Here is a 15,301-nt window from a genome sequence, read left to right as displayed (position 1 = left end):
AAAATGGAATGGGCTGTCCAGTGAAGTGGTGGATTCTCCGTCTCTGGAAGTTTTTAACATGAGACTGGATTTGGCACTTAGAGCCCTAGTCTAGTAACTGTGGTGGTAGTGGATCAAGGGTTGGACTTGATGATCTCAGAGGTCTTTTCACCCCAACTGATTCTGTGATTCTGTTCTATGATTCTATTCTACGATTCTATGAAAAAATGGGGAAAAAAATTTAATCTTTATTGCCACCCTGAGGTCACTCCGCCAGCTCCAGGACATTTTGAGACGGCGCGCGGCCCGGCACAGAGGCGGTGCTGGGGGAGCGGACACCCGCCCGCACGACAGCAGTGACAGCCCCCGGAGGGGCCGGGCCGGGCCCGCCGGCACACCCACACTCAGCGGCCTCCGGCCGGGCGGCGGGGCCGAGCCGGGGCTTCCTCTGCCGGGCACGGCCCGGCCGCAGCCACCTCCCCCGGGCACGGCCTTCCCCGGGCACGGCCCTGCCCGCAGCCACCTCCCCCGGGCACGGCCTTCCTTCCCCGGGCACGGCCTTCCCCGGGCACGGCCTTCCCCGGGCACGGCCTTCCCCGGGCACGGCCCCGCCCGCAGCCGCGGCCCCTCCGGGCGCTCAGGGCGCCCCGGGGTGCCCGCACGCGCCGGGCCCGCGCTGCGCAGGCGCGCGGGGGCGGTGCCAAGGCCGGGGCCGGGCGGCACCGCCGCGACCTCCCGCGACCTGCTGCTCCCGATCCCGACCCGCCGGCAGCCGCCGCTGCCCGCCGCTGGGGCTGTCTCCGGGGCCGCTGACGGGGGAGGTGGGGACGAGACGGGCAGGGTGCCGCCTCTGCCTTGCGTAGGCCGCGTGAGAACCCCCCCGGAGGGGCTGGGGCAGGAGCCTGCGGGGAGGGAGACAGGGAAAGACCGGAGTTGGGGTTGAGGATGTTGAGTGCGAAGGGACGTGTCCCGCGTAGGGAGCGCCCTGCTCTGAGTTTGCCAGGCGCAGGGACTGCCCCTGGCGCTGTGCGCCCGCGGTTGTCACTGGACTTTCAGTGCTCGTTACCTTTCAAGAACTTGTCTCGCCTTTCAGATCTGTTCTGCCTGTTTGTATCGGCTGTTTGCTGGGCAGGAGTGGGGACAGGAAAAACCCAACTGCGGCGTAGGTCTGATCTCATAGCGCACGAGATGAAACAGAAAACCTCTAACTCGGTTACTTGGTTGGGATGAAGTGGGAAGTTGGCACAGTTCCGCTCAGATCTGGTCTGCTCAGGGTCACACCGGTTTTGTTTGTACTGGGCTTAGTCGAGAACCTCCTTTTCATCTAAAAGAGAATATTTCCGCACATTATTCTTTATGGTTAAAGTCTGGCTAGGTGTAAACCAGTCTTACACTGGGTTTGTGAGTAACCCCTGCTATATCCTTGTAGCATAGAAGATTACAAGGCTTGCCGTGTGCCAGCCAGCTTGCTGTGGGTTTTTTCTTACTAGAATTCTGACATCAGTACTTTGTTTTTTGTGAACAAGTTGGTTGAAGTTTCAGGATCAGTCCTTCGGCGTTTTTCAGCAGAAGTTGAAGGGGACACTGTATTCATGTTTGTTTGCTTGCTTTTTGCATTATTTTCAGTTTTAATCCTTCCTGTTTCTGAAATGAACGATTGACTTCATGGACAGCAGTGAACAACAGGGTTCCAGATGGGGTCTGGTGAAAGCAAGAGAGAAGCTGCTGAACAGAAGTTCTCCTTGGAACTGTTCCATTGTCTAGTGAATCAGCTGTTAATGCATTTGTGTGTTTTAAGTGAGAGGGGTGTGAAGAGGACCTTGTTACAGTATCAGGGTTTTGATGTGCAACTTACCATTCAACTACACTTTTTTTTTTCTCTAATGTCTTTTTAACAGGTTATACCTAGAAGAAGGTTTCTGCCATTTGCTTCTATGGAATCCAAGCTCATGTACTGATGCTTCCTTTGTAACTTTATGGTAAAACAAGACTATCAGTTTGGTTACCACATCATCTGGATCCAGACGTCACTTTTAAGAAAATGTGGACTGCTAAAAGTCTTTATAGTGCTCAAATACTGTTGCTCCGGTTGAAAGAAGGCCGACTGTATAGTTGCACCTTTCCCAAAACTCATCACTTCTGGATTGGAATTCCAAACTCTTGCACTGTAAGACCACCACGTACCAGAGTTAAATTCCAGATAAGTATTTTTGTGATGCTCTGTAGATATAAGTGATGTGCATCAATACAGTGAAAAAATAGTTTATTTTAGAATCTACGGAACTAAGGTTTTGATCTTGCATGTTATTTATGAAGTGAAGATGCCTTCAGTTTTGTATAAAGGGGCACGCAGCAACAAGTGCTGGAGTACCATTGTTTCAGAAGAAACTTTTTGTGTCTGATAGTTTTAAGTTGGGGAGAAGTGGTAATTTTCTTCAAATTACACTCCAGGCAATACTGCATGATAACTGACAGGCTGATTAGTTAGAGTGACAGTCGTTTAGATAAAAATAGGACCAGAATTCTCTGGAAAATGACTTACTGATGCAATATTGTGCAACGAAGGTGGGGGGAATGGATTGGTAGGGGAGGATAAAAACATAAGAGTTTGATTGTAAAAAACCCCATATATATATATATATATATATATATATATATATATATAAACCCATATATATATATAAACCCATATGGGTTTATATATGTCTTGCCGATACCATCGAAGGAGTCTTTCTGCTGTGCCTTTTGCAACCAGACTTGTCTATCTCTAAAGAGGCATTGGCCTCTTTAATCACCAGTGCGCTTGTAGCAAACGTTGGTAGAGTCCTTCCCAAATCTTCGTTCGTGAAGCCTAGCCATGATAAACAAAAGTAGTGGGAAAAGACATAAAACTAATTTTGGACACTCACTGTTCCAAGTGGCAATGTTTTCCCTTTTCAACGTCTAATGAAATTCATCTTTAAAATATAAATAGCTGCATGTGCAACTAGCAGAACATTGTGGTTTAAACTAGTTTAGTGGGGGCTAAGCAATTGAGAAATTCATCTAGATGATTTTACAACTATTTTATTTGACTTTATTAATCTGTTTAGTGTTAAATAATGTCATCTTATATTTGCTCTTTTTTCTCTTTTTAATAATAATATTTGACTGTATGATTGTAGGTTTCCAAGGTGAATGATAAACAATCAGTAGTTGATAGAAGAATGGCTGCTAATGCAGAGGGAACTAAAATACCTGTTGAAAAAAGTTCCAGTGGAGTACATGATGGAAGTCATCATTCATTAGAAGGTATTGAACCTTTTGCTGCCCTCTTCTTAAGAAGTCAGCCTTCCCTGCCCAATGTAGACCCAACTTGTATTAAGGGTCAACATGGTCTAAAATCTTAATTTGAAAAATATCATGTGATGTGTTTCTTTTTAATTTTAAGGAGATTATATGCAATTTTTATAGTCTGTGAAGACATGTAATTTTCCTGTTTCTTAATGGCTTAATAAAACATTATTTTAATGTTTTTTGCTTCAATTTCATCAAACTATTATATCCACTGAAGACTATAAATGGTTTGTGATGATGCTAGTGAACTTCCTGTTATAAATGTGAAAAAACAGTTAAACATTTCTGTGTCAATGTTGATTTTTGATTCAGGTAAATCAGTAGTTACACTTATGACCTCTATTTTAGCAATGCTGCCTAGCTAGAGAGTTCTTTCTGTGGCTTTGCTTGTTTTGTCATTCTTCACTAATAACTAATCCTCAGATGTGCTGTTATGCATCATACTTTTTAGCTCCTGTGCTTCAGGGTATTTGGTCATTTGCATTCTATGTATATTTAGTTTTTGTTTGTAAAGGTTTTTTTATTCAAGTGCTCTGGGCATTTTCAGCTTTTGTTTACAAATGGAGTGACAGGGTGGTAGTTATGACAAGTTAAGACCCTGAGATCATACAATGTAATTATGTTGCTCGGGAAACAGCCACATGAGAAACTGTTGTGCTATTTCTCTTGTATGACAATCAGGAAGACAATACCCATCCTGAAAAATCTGTATGGTACTGTATTGTAATTCTTGTCTATAGTCTTGTCTCCTTACATATGTTCTCTTGAAGGTTTGCATTACAAATGGATGAGATACTGCTGAACAAACAGAAATGCCCCCAACCTCCAGTAGATTTTTAATCATCGGTGAATTTTTTTAATTTATTTTTTCCCTGGAGATGTGGTAATCTTTTAAAGAGAACTCTGAGGTTTATGTTTATCCCTGAATGCTCCTGCATTATCTGTAAAGTAATGAGATTGAACTGCCCCAGTGTTGTTCTCATTTCTTCTTTTACATATCTTGTCTTACGCTTCTGGTTTTTTTCTTGGAGCCAACAGAAGCATTCCTATTCCCTTAGCCAGTTGAAGTCCTCATAGTCTGAATTTTGCCAATCATGTAAAATGACAGCATTTTTGAAAAGCAGTGGCAAAAGTGTTTGCTATATCCTGTTTATGTCATATCTCTACAGTATATGTACTGTCCAGCTGAAATGTACTTATGCATCTTTTAAGATTCAATGAGTTTTTTTCTTAAGACATGGTAATATGATAATTTTGCATTTTAGGTATCAATATCTTTAATGGTCACAATTTATGTTGAACCTTCTAAGAATATTTGTTCTAAAGTTTTGTAGAACAGATGTTTCATACCACTTCTAAGATACAAAGATTTCTGCTCTTTGCGCAGGCAGCTCAAAGAAGTGGTCTGTGTCCAGACATGACTGTGCTCCTATTTCTGTTACTCTGTTAGAAATTGTCAGGGAATAGTCATACTGCAGACTTAATTAAATTTCTCTCTGTTTCCTCTTTGGAGTTATTATAACTCTACTATTCTTTTTGATCAAAATAGCAGTGATCTACTAGATCATCAAAGCAAAAGACATTTTAGCATCATTCTGTCTTTAAAATACACCATTATAATTTGCAAATCAAGTAATGCCATGGCATATTTGCAAGAATCAAAAGAAATGGGAAAGTTTATATTCTTATAAAAGTGTTTTTGAACAGTGTTCCTTGACTTGAAATCTTAGTGCTCTTTTTTCTTCTTGTGTGTATTTGACTGAGTGCTTTTGTCAGTCAAATAACTGATGTGAATACTCATTCAGTAATCTCTCTTTTTGTCTCTTGGGTAGGGAAATGAAGGAGGCAGAGAAGTATGGGATCTAAGTGTTAAGAAATTAACTCTCATCAAAGAGTGAATGAATGCCAGGTATCCAGACACTCAAAGGGAACAGTGGTTACTCCCAGTGACTGATAACTAGATAGGACTAAGGCTCATATAAGAAGCTACAATTTCCTCATGAAGCCATGTAAGAGAAGGCATGGATATCTGACTTTAGTTTTTGGTCTGAGATTCAAATAGTTTCTTCGGTTCACATGGCCTCCTTTTCTGTTCTTACTTTAGACAAAATGTGCCAGCCAGTTCTGTATACAGTGAAGTGGGTTTCTGTATTTGTAGAGAATTTTTTCTTTTTGAAAAAAATCTTTCAATCTAAAATTTCTTGCTGTAACTATGCTTTAGATACTTCTTAGTTCTCATATTTTTTTGATTTGTGAACATTTAATTATTTTCCAGAAGGGAGAGATACTTTTTGGAGTATTAGCCTTGTAGAAGATTTGGATGTGTATATACATGAACATAAGCATCCACGTGCTTATTTTTATTTACATAACCCTATTATCTTACACTGTGTTTCTTAGTTATATTTTATAGGTCCCTTAGATGTAGTTATTTGCATTTATGAACTCATGCTTCATGTTTTTTTTTACCAATCAGCAATGTAAATGTAGTGCTTATTTCACATAAAGTTTCATATTAATAGTGTCTTGACCTTGAAGTCTGTTATGGACAGAAATAGGAGTTGATTCTCCCATGCTTGCTTTTATACCTACATAATACTGCATTTGCTTTAACCAGCTTCACTTTTTTGTCAGAGTGGCCTGTGATGCAAAGGCACCTTTGTTTCTAATTTGTAGAAGGCAAGGAGAAAGCTGCAGCAGTTGGTTAAACTCCCAAGAGTTTAACTAGACTGAAAAAAATACATCATGACATCATACTTCAAAGTTCAAAGGCTGTTTTAGTTTTCTTCTACTCTATTTAAAAAAATAAAATCAAAGTAGGGTTGTGTTTCTTTATATTCCAGTAACATCTTGAGTAAACTTTTTTAAATCTTCTATTCAGTACAGTGACTTTTCTTTAAATTAAAAGATCCTTTCTTTTTAAAAATAATAAAGGAATTTTCATTTGCATAATTCTAATGCCTTTTTCTCATATTGTCACAGCAAGAGCCAACCTCTAAAACTTTCTATGAGTACAAGTGTGTTATATTTGTTACAAGTATTCCTACTTACAGGTGTATATGCAAGCATTTCCGGTGCAAAGGGGGTAAAGTACAGCTGATAAACTACTTTATGATAGTGTAATGTTTTACTGGAATGACTGATGCACCAAATATTCCTTGGCACTATGATTTTCTCTCTCCATGTCAGTGAAACCTGGTTAGACCATCAGGTCTGATTGTAATCATGCCATGGGTAAAGCAGCTGAGTTGAGCATGTCTTCTTATCTACTGTTTTTGAAAGCTGTTTCTTACCCTTATCTTTCCTGCACTTCCCATTTCAGAGTTGAAGAGGCATCTTTAACCAAAATATGTTGCTGTACATGTTTGCCTCTCTTCATCAGGACTGATTGTTTCCATATTGAGATGTACCCAAATATAGTAGCAGTTTATTTTTAATTCAATACTAAGATAATGTGTACAATATCTCATATATCTGTACAATATAACCTGTGGAATACCTTGCTCTCATAATTGTGGTTATTTGCAGAAACAGAAGAACTAAGAAAACGTACAGCATTATATTTTATTTAGTTAGTTAACCATCCCTAATTATCTGAACTAATACTTCCTGTTTGCGTTTTTTTAATTTTAAATTCTGCCCTAGACATCTTCATATTATGTGTGTGTTTATACATTTAATGCTTTGTATTTTACTTTGATTATTTTTGATTCCTTCTTATTTAAATAGTAGCAACAATACGTTGTGTGTTTTTCTTTTCTAAACTAGCAATTACTTTAAGAACTTGTCAATAATACTAGTAAGTAAATGAGTTTCAGAGGTGACAGAAAAAATTCCTTTTTTAGAGAATTATAATGGATTCAAGGCTCTGCGTGTGTAAGGGAAGTATGATCCTGGAATCATAGAATACCCTGCGTTGGAAGCGACCTTAGAGGTCATCTAGTTCCAACCCCCCTTCCATGGACAGGAGCACCTTTCACTAGACCAGGTTTTTCAGAGCTCCATCCAACCTGTCTTTGAACACTTCTGGGGATGGAGCATCCACAGTTCTCTGGGCAACCTGTTCCAGTGCCTCACCACCCTCACAGTAAAGAATTTTTTCCTAGTATCTAATCTGAACCTACTGTCTTTCAGTTTGAATCCATTCCACTTGTCCTGTTACTACGTGATGAGACAGTAACCAGCAGTTTTATAATTAATTTGACTTTTTTAGTCAAGGTGGCTAGCAATGTTTGCTCTCCAAAGGCATTCTTTTATCACTTTTGACTAGCTACTTTTCGTTTGCATTTCTTTGACAAATTAGATGAAAATGTGTACACAAAGATATATATTTTTGATTGATTTTAAAAAGGAATTTGTGCTAAGGATTATTTTAGGGTTGTTTTCAGTTTTGGAGATACTAAACTAACTGCTGTTTGTTTGATGTATTTAGGAATCCAAAGTTTTTACTGCTTTTAAATAAACTGCTTTTTGTTATGTAAATACGGTTTGTTATGTGTTCTATGCCAAAAGAATAGATGTATATTACAAGACGAAATGAACACATCCTTTTTGCTTACTGTGACACCTTATTTCCACAGCACAAATGAAACACATCAACCTGTCCTTTGCAGCTTGTGGCTTTCTAGGAATTTACCACTTGGGGGCAGCAGCTGCTTTTTACAGGCATGGTAAGAAGTTACTGACAGATGTGAAAGCTTTTGCGGGAGCTTCTGCGGGATCTCTGACTGCTGCTGTCTTGTTAGCAGTGCCAGAAAATATAGAGGTAAATTAGTAAACTCGTAGGTATAGGCCATGATAATTTTCAAAGGACATTTTTTTATATAATAGTCTTCAGTTAAGTTTATTAAAATATTAAGTTTCTTGTTTTTTTCTTCTTGCTATTTGCTAGGAACAGAACTCTTGTGTGTCTTTTCATTAACCACATCTGTGACTTGTGGGCAAAAACATTTATGACAAAATTATTTCATATAAACTTTATATTTTAAGCTACATAAATAGAAATCTTATGTGTGTGAATGTTGAGTTGTAGGCAACCAGGTATAGTTTAATATACCAAAATGTATATCTACTTAATGGTGGTATATTACAAAGTGAATCATTCTTTCCTTGACTAGAGATAGGCTTTGTTAAGCAAGTGCATAGCACCATCCTTTCATCCTTCTGTGAAAGGACATGAAAATGGTAGATGGAGTCTATCTTCATAAACACCACACACCTGCTCAGTTTTTTTCTTGCTGCCTGTGCTCCATTAGACAGCATAAGAAGTGGCTCGTGCATCTTCTTTAGACTCAGTACAGCCCACTCCTCACCAGCAGTAGCCCCCACTGTTTTCCTGGGGGGATTAACCCTCGCAGCATTCTGTTCTCACACACTGCATGCATGTGTCTGGGTTGTTTCTCCTCCAGAGATGCCACTCCTTTCTCACTGTGCATATGGTGTCACGTAGAGACGCCAGAGTTTTATTTAATGACTGCACTGTTACAGGTTCTGTGGGAGAGCATAACTTTTTTTTGCTTTTTGTTTGATTTTTCCCCAGAGGTTAAGGCTGCTTTGCCCTTCTGAAATGCTTGTAGTGACTTTGCATTAATATATGTAGAGGACCAGGTATTACAAAAACGTTAATATTTCTTTAATGTCTTATTGTGGGGGAAAACAGGCTGTTAGATTTTTGGTCTAAGTACACTTTCCTACATTTCAGTTCTGTGAGTGTTGGGTAACTTTCTCCAGGCCTTGCTTATTTCACTGCATTTGATTCAAATAACAGTCCCAGCCAAACCACACTTGGCCACTGACCTTTCTGTTAGTTGTGTGTTGGTCATTTCTGCTGGGATATGAATTCAGCTTGCAGCATTAGCTATACTTCTGTTGCTTGAATCAGTAGGTTCTTCCCTGGCTTCTTTCCCCCACCTGACTCCCTCAGGTGCATTCTTTATATGATTTGGTACTAGGCAAGTTACACTGGTGTGAAAAGAGCCTTACTCCTATCCTGTTCAGGTGTTACTCCCTTTCTGTCACCTCTGACTGGTGGTTCAATCCCAAGTTTGCCTGGTATAATGGGTACCTCTGACTTTAATTTCCTCTGTGGTGAGCACAGCAGCCCTTTGTTAGCCCAAGGGAATTTTTCTGCTTATTGTAGGCTCTGGGTATGAGCACTTGTTCTCAGCCTGGTCCAACTTACAAAGATATTTCTAAGTAAAAATATTAGAGCAGTTTTTAGTTTTTGTTTGTGGAAACTAAGGCTGTATTATATTGAATCTGATGGATTTTTCCTTTGAAAATTTGTCATTTTATTGCAAACCAAAGAATGTTTCATTAACTTTTAGTGCCTTTGATTTTTTTAAGTATGTTTTAGTTATTCTTTTATATTGTTTAAATGGAAAATTGAGAGCTATTTTATCAGGGGGAATAATTCTTTCTAATTCTCATGGAATTTAAGTAAAGGCAGTGTTGTGTACTGAATAGAATTAACTTTTCCTATCACGATAATTATATTATTATCTTTCCTACATTTCTATCTTGAAATATTTAATATCCACAGATATAGCTTTTAATCATTTAATTATTTTTTTCTGTTTTTTTCCTCTCTCCCCGGAGATGGCAATGTTAGACAAGCCATAATTAGGACTTTCTGCATCTCCTAGTCTCAAAGCTCTAATGCAACCTGTCCTTATCTTGAAGTGAATATAACATTGAGGATTTATTATTTTGACTGTTGCTGTTTTAATAAGACAGTTTCCAAATGTTTTTCTGTCATATCTTGGATTTTTATCGCTGCTGAAAAGGCATGGGACTTCAGAATTCCAGGGAGGCATATATAGTTATCGATGAATACCTATTTATTAAAAAAGTACTTTGATAATATTTGATATCAAGTTTGCTTAAGTCAATATAGTTACAATTTCTAAACATGTCCTCAGTCACTATTTAAATTTTAGATGTATTGTTTAAAGCTTTTAGTAATAAAATTCTAAAATAATTCATAGTTGTAAGAAGTTGTTCCTTTTGGGAACAGGAATTGAGATCCTAGGTATGGTCTATTCTTAGCATTTGTAATATGGAATGTAGTTTTCTGTCATTCAACTAGATTTGGGTTCATCCAGCTCCCTGTTACTCTTAGCTCCCCATCGCTTTATTAAAGCTTCTTAGATATAAAGATGGTAGTTTTAAGGTACTTCTTTGTAGGGTTTTGTGAATTTCTTCTCTGTTTAAAGAGAGATGTGTCTGAATATGCCTCTTTCCAGCAGATTGAGTACAGAAGAAGCCTAACTGCCTACTGTAAAATAAATTAAAGGCTTAATAACTGGTTTTATATATTTTAATTGGCTTGAAGCTCGCAATGGCAAGTACCTCATGGGCTAAAGGTGCAGATCTAACCTATGTGAAATTAATTAGCACAAATATTTATGATGATCACTTCTTTAAGAGATATGAACCTCATAGTGAACTTCGTTAATACATTTATTCGAATGCCATGTAAAGAAAGTGGATGCAAGAACTACATTTCTGTCTTTCTCTTAGATGAGTGCTCTGTTGTTCAAGTGATGTGAGGAGTTAAAATGCTTTAGTCAGCCTGATCCTGATCTCATGCTAATCCTCCCCCCAACTCCTTCCTGGTTTTCCTTCCATCAAATCCTTTATCCTGCTCCCCAGTAGGACACATTCACTTCTCTTTTTTTTTTTGCTTGCCTTTCTTCAGTCACTCAATAATTTATCTTGCTACTAGCAACATATTTGTTCTTCATGCAGGGAGCCAATAATCCAGGAAACCCAAACTATCATTTTTTCATGTGGTTATGTAGGTGAATATGGGTGTAATATATTTAGAGAGTACCAATTTCATAAGGCTGCATAAGACTGAATTTAGTTTTTTCCCAAGTCCTTAAAATCATTAGGGAAATCTGCATGAAAGGATAAAAAAAGGATTGCAAATACTGAATACTGAGTCTTAAGCACTCAGGATCACAATTCATTGTTTCAGCATGTTATGACTAAAAAATAAATTTTACCAATTCCATTGCTCTCCTTTGGGAGTTCTTATGGATCACACTTCAAGCTATTTTTCTGTAGCCATTAATGATGGGCATTTCAACTTTTATAAAAGAGATTCCCTGTGCAGGACTTTTATCTGGTGTCTTTTCTTCCTGTGTCATCCATCATAGTATTCTGTTCATTAAATAGTTCCATAGTATTGTATTCATGTGTATACTTCTTAGTGACTTGGTTTTTCCATTGGTGAGAAGGAATGGTAGTAATTTTAGTTTTTTTAACCACGTTTTTTTTTAACCAGTTTTTTTTTAGTTTTTTAACCACGACAAAGCATCATAAGGTAATTGTGTCTGGTTTTAGTACTGAAATAGTTATTAAAATAAAAGGTAGCTTTAGAATTGAATTATAAATTATTGTTTTTGTAAGGGCATGGTTTAGGCAGCTGATTATTTATCAGTGCTAGTGTGTAGAAAAATAAGCTTTAACTTTCCTTGATTGTTAAAGTAATATACTTGTGAAAGTTTATAATTTTTTTTAATTAGGGATTTTTTTTTCTTACAAATTAGTCCTTATAAAAGTATCAATATTTTGTTATGCATATCTTGTTACAAACCAAGCACATATGGGAACGTATTTCAGTTGGCTCTTTTAGCTCTCTCTTGATTAAAGCTTTAACCTCTAGTATGTTTTAGGTACTACACTTGAACATGCTTCCCATCACTGAAACATCCTTAATGGTTAATGTTTTTCATTTCTAGCAATGTAAGCACTTTGCCTATGGATTTGCAGAGGAAGTCAGAAAACTGAACTTCGGTGCTGTAACACCTGGTTATGATTTTATGAAAACACTTAGGTACCTATCTTAATACTTCTGTAAGATCACTTTTGTGTTGGGCTCTCCAAATGCAAATGAAGAGTGTGCATATTTCTTCTATACTGTGGAGTGTTCACCACTCTTTCTTTCACCACTAATGTATTTGCAACATTTTTATGTAATGATGATGAGTAATTTTGAGCATTTTCTTTCCTATAGGGAGGGCATAGAGTCTATTCTTCCTGCTAATGTTCATGAGATAGCTGAGAACCGGCTCTATGTGTCAGTCACTAACTCAAAAAGTGGGGAAAATCGCTTGGTTTCAAATTTTTCCTCCAGGGAGGACCTCATTAAGGTAATGAAGTTGAATAGTGCTGCATTAAATAAAAATGCTTGAGTTTCTTCAAGACTTAAGAGTATGTTATTAGCTGTACAATGAATCACTGTTTTACTCAAATAACCACTTATACTATCAGTGGTGCTACAACCATAACATAAACAATGGAAGCAGAATTTGATCCTACAGTTTCACAAATTTTGCTAAAATTCATTTTTTGCTTGTGTGTATTTCCTTAATCTGTTATTATTAAGGTATATTCTACCTTGTAGGCAAAATATTTCTAAAAAGTAATAGGGTAACTCATGGTTGCAGTATGTGAGAATAAAATAATATCGAAATTTTATAATAATTTTTGCATCTCTTACTTCACTGACACTATTTATATTAAGTTTCATCACAAAAGAAAGTGAAAGAAGTTTTAAAAAAAACTCAACACTTCCTATAGGTCTTTGTGGGGAATAGATATCATGTAGTGTTAAGTCCTGTATGTAATCTGTATTTTATCTGGTACTGGAAAGTATATCTTTTGTGCCCTTCTCTTAATTTGAATGTCACTTTTTAAATTTGGATCAGGATTGTATACATAAGCTGATATGAAATTGTAGGAGGAAGTCAGATGTATGTAAAGCATGTTCTTTCTAGTAATCGATTGTATCTTAGTGGAGATTATCATAAGATATAGCAGAATAAAGGAGGAAAAAGAATAAGGAGGAATTCCTTTTGCTATCATTGTGGATGCTTAGAGCAAATAAGAGTTTCTTTACAGTTATTGCTTTAAAAAAATCACACTTGTTTACAGAATCTCAAACTATACATGGGGAGTTTGCCTTTAAAGTATTTTAAAAAATCTTGATCCTATTATGTTAGTTCTCATAATTTTTAAGACTTCCTCATGCAAAGATAATTATGCAAAAAGTTTATTATCTCAAATTATGCACTGTAATTTCTAGCTATAGAAATAACTAGCAGTGACAAGCATGGAGATTGTTATTCTGTAGGTATATGTGTTTTTGCAGGGAAAACTTCTAACCCGAAGAGAATTAGAAGCATTAGGATGACCTCGGAAGTTTGAACATATTAGTATTTCCATAGTTCTCTCGTTGATTTAGCCATTTCTATTCTATTCTTTTGTTCTCTGTGGTAGCAGTAAAATGGATTGGAATAATAGCAATAAAATTACAAATAATTGCTCACTGGAATACATTCATATTGTCTGATTTTTCAATGCAGCTCATAATACATGTTTTTGTGCATACCTTCATCTCTGTGTGTGTCGTGTGTACAGCTGTCTGAGTGTTGGTGGCTGCTGCAGTAGCTTGGAGGGTAGAATTTGTTTGGTTATTTGATTGTATTAGGCCTAGACATGACCTGCTACATCGAAGGCTGGATAAAAATACTGCTGAGCAAACTGTTTTACAAACAGCAAAACTTCTGTACCCTCTGTCAGAAATCTTTCAACTTCCATATGCATTTGGTTTCAATGCTTAACAAGCCTCACAGTTTCCAAAATTTTTCAAAATGGCTGAACTGAGTATATGTTGCTACAGTTTTAAGCTTTTATCTTTTTTGCTATTCCCAGTGGACATGGAAGGTCAGTTAATAATCTCCCACATTTGAAATAGTCTTTACATATGTGAAGACAGTGATCTTGTATCAGCATTCCTAGACTTGCAGTTCTTAAACTGGAGGTGACGGGGAAGAGAGACATGATTTGTGTGTTTGTGAGGGAGCAGGGCGCTGAAGACTGTTGTATTTAGTTTGGAAAGGTGGGAGCAGTGTATTGAAGTCCACAGTGGTCTGTTAGTGGTAGAAAAATACTGAAAGTGTTCTTCAAATTTGTCCTTCCTCTCCTCACTCTTGAGATCTAAGTGACTTTAGAAGGAAAAACAACTGCTTTCTTCAGTCCTTTTGAAAAGAATTCAAGTTTTGCAGAGGTCACCTGGTTTTGACTCTGTTCTTTCACTAAACCTTTTTCCCTTTAGAAGGGCCAAAGTTACTGAGGTGGAGTTGAAGTAGAGAGGAGAAAGGGAGTTGGGCAGGGGAAGATGCTGATGTTGGGAACTTGGGAGTCCTATGTTATGCTTTTCTGAGGGAAAGAAAAGAGAAATAGCTGCAGTTTTCATAAGGAAAGTGAGAAGACCTTTTTATCTGAGCTCAGACAAAGCTCTGGTCCTCTACATCACTGGGAAGAGAAATAGGCAAGAGAAGAGTTCTCAAAGTGAAAGTTGAAGACTTCATATACATATATGCAGTCTTAATTAAAATTTTAGGGGAGCAGAGGTGCTTAATACTGAAAGTAGCTTAATTTTTTTGTAAAAGTAAGTGTAATTCCATCCAAAAAAGATCAGGCATTTTATTCCATAATCTCCGTGGATTGTGAGGTTTTCTGCATCTGATCTTTCACATAGTATATACACCAGTTTGGGACCCGCTTCTACTCCCCAAATTGGTTTTTTATGCCGCCACACAAGCACGTGGATTCACCCTGTTTAGCCCTATGAAAAATTCTGACATATTGGACTTTGTCCATGCATTTACACTTTCTCTTTGAAATGCTGTATACTGGTTGCTTATATATATATGTGAGTGGATACATAGGTATAGAGAAACACACATTCTCTCACAGGTATTGCTATGAATGGATAGAAAGGTATGTGTGTGTGCAAATCTGTACATGACAGAACAGTGTCCTAATATAAAAATAACCAACAAACTGAGAGCTGCTGTGGATAGCAATGAAGGCTTACAGTAGGGGAAATAGTAATTTGTTAAGTACTGAATGTATTAAATGCAAAGTACTGATACTGGTAAAGATATACGTGTGAATTTTTCGGTTGTTTATA

The 15,301-nt window shown here is 37.6% G+C and overlaps 1 protein-coding gene across 5 annotated transcripts in view; it reads left to right on the top strand.

Moving 5' to 3' along the window:
- The first annotated feature begins 700 nt into the window (after positions 1-700).
- The window catches only part of PNPLA4 (patatin like phospholipase domain containing 4), a 32,955-nt gene continuing 18,354 nt past the window's right edge, over positions 701-15,301 (top strand). For 2 of the 5 annotated variants that reach the window (XM_064646565.1, XM_064646562.1), the window contains exons 1-6: positions 701-800; positions 1,878-2,179; positions 3,144-3,270; positions 7,896-8,080; positions 12,063-12,157; positions 12,338-12,473. In XM_064646565.1, the coding sequence (XP_064502635.1) occupies positions 2,021-2,179; positions 3,144-3,270; positions 7,896-8,080; positions 12,063-12,157; positions 12,338-12,473 (702 nt within the window). In that variant the 5' untranslated portion in view covers positions 701-800; positions 1,878-2,020. Of the gene's footprint in view, positions 801-991; positions 1,146-1,877; positions 2,180-3,143; positions 3,271-7,895; positions 8,081-12,062; positions 12,158-12,337; positions 12,474-15,301 lie in introns of those variants that run through there. The other 3 variants (XM_064646563.1, XM_064646564.1, XM_064646567.1) reach the window with 3 other exon arrangements.

Source organism: Pseudopipra pipra, chromosome 2, assembly GCF_036250125.1.
Source record: "Pseudopipra pipra isolate bDixPip1 chromosome 2, bDixPip1.hap1, whole genome shotgun sequence".
NCBI classification, from domain to species: domain Eukaryota; kingdom Metazoa; phylum Chordata; class Aves; order Passeriformes; family Pipridae; genus Pseudopipra; species Pseudopipra pipra.
Note: the sequence above shows the minus strand (reverse complement) of the source record. Positions and strands in the feature narration are given on the sequence as shown.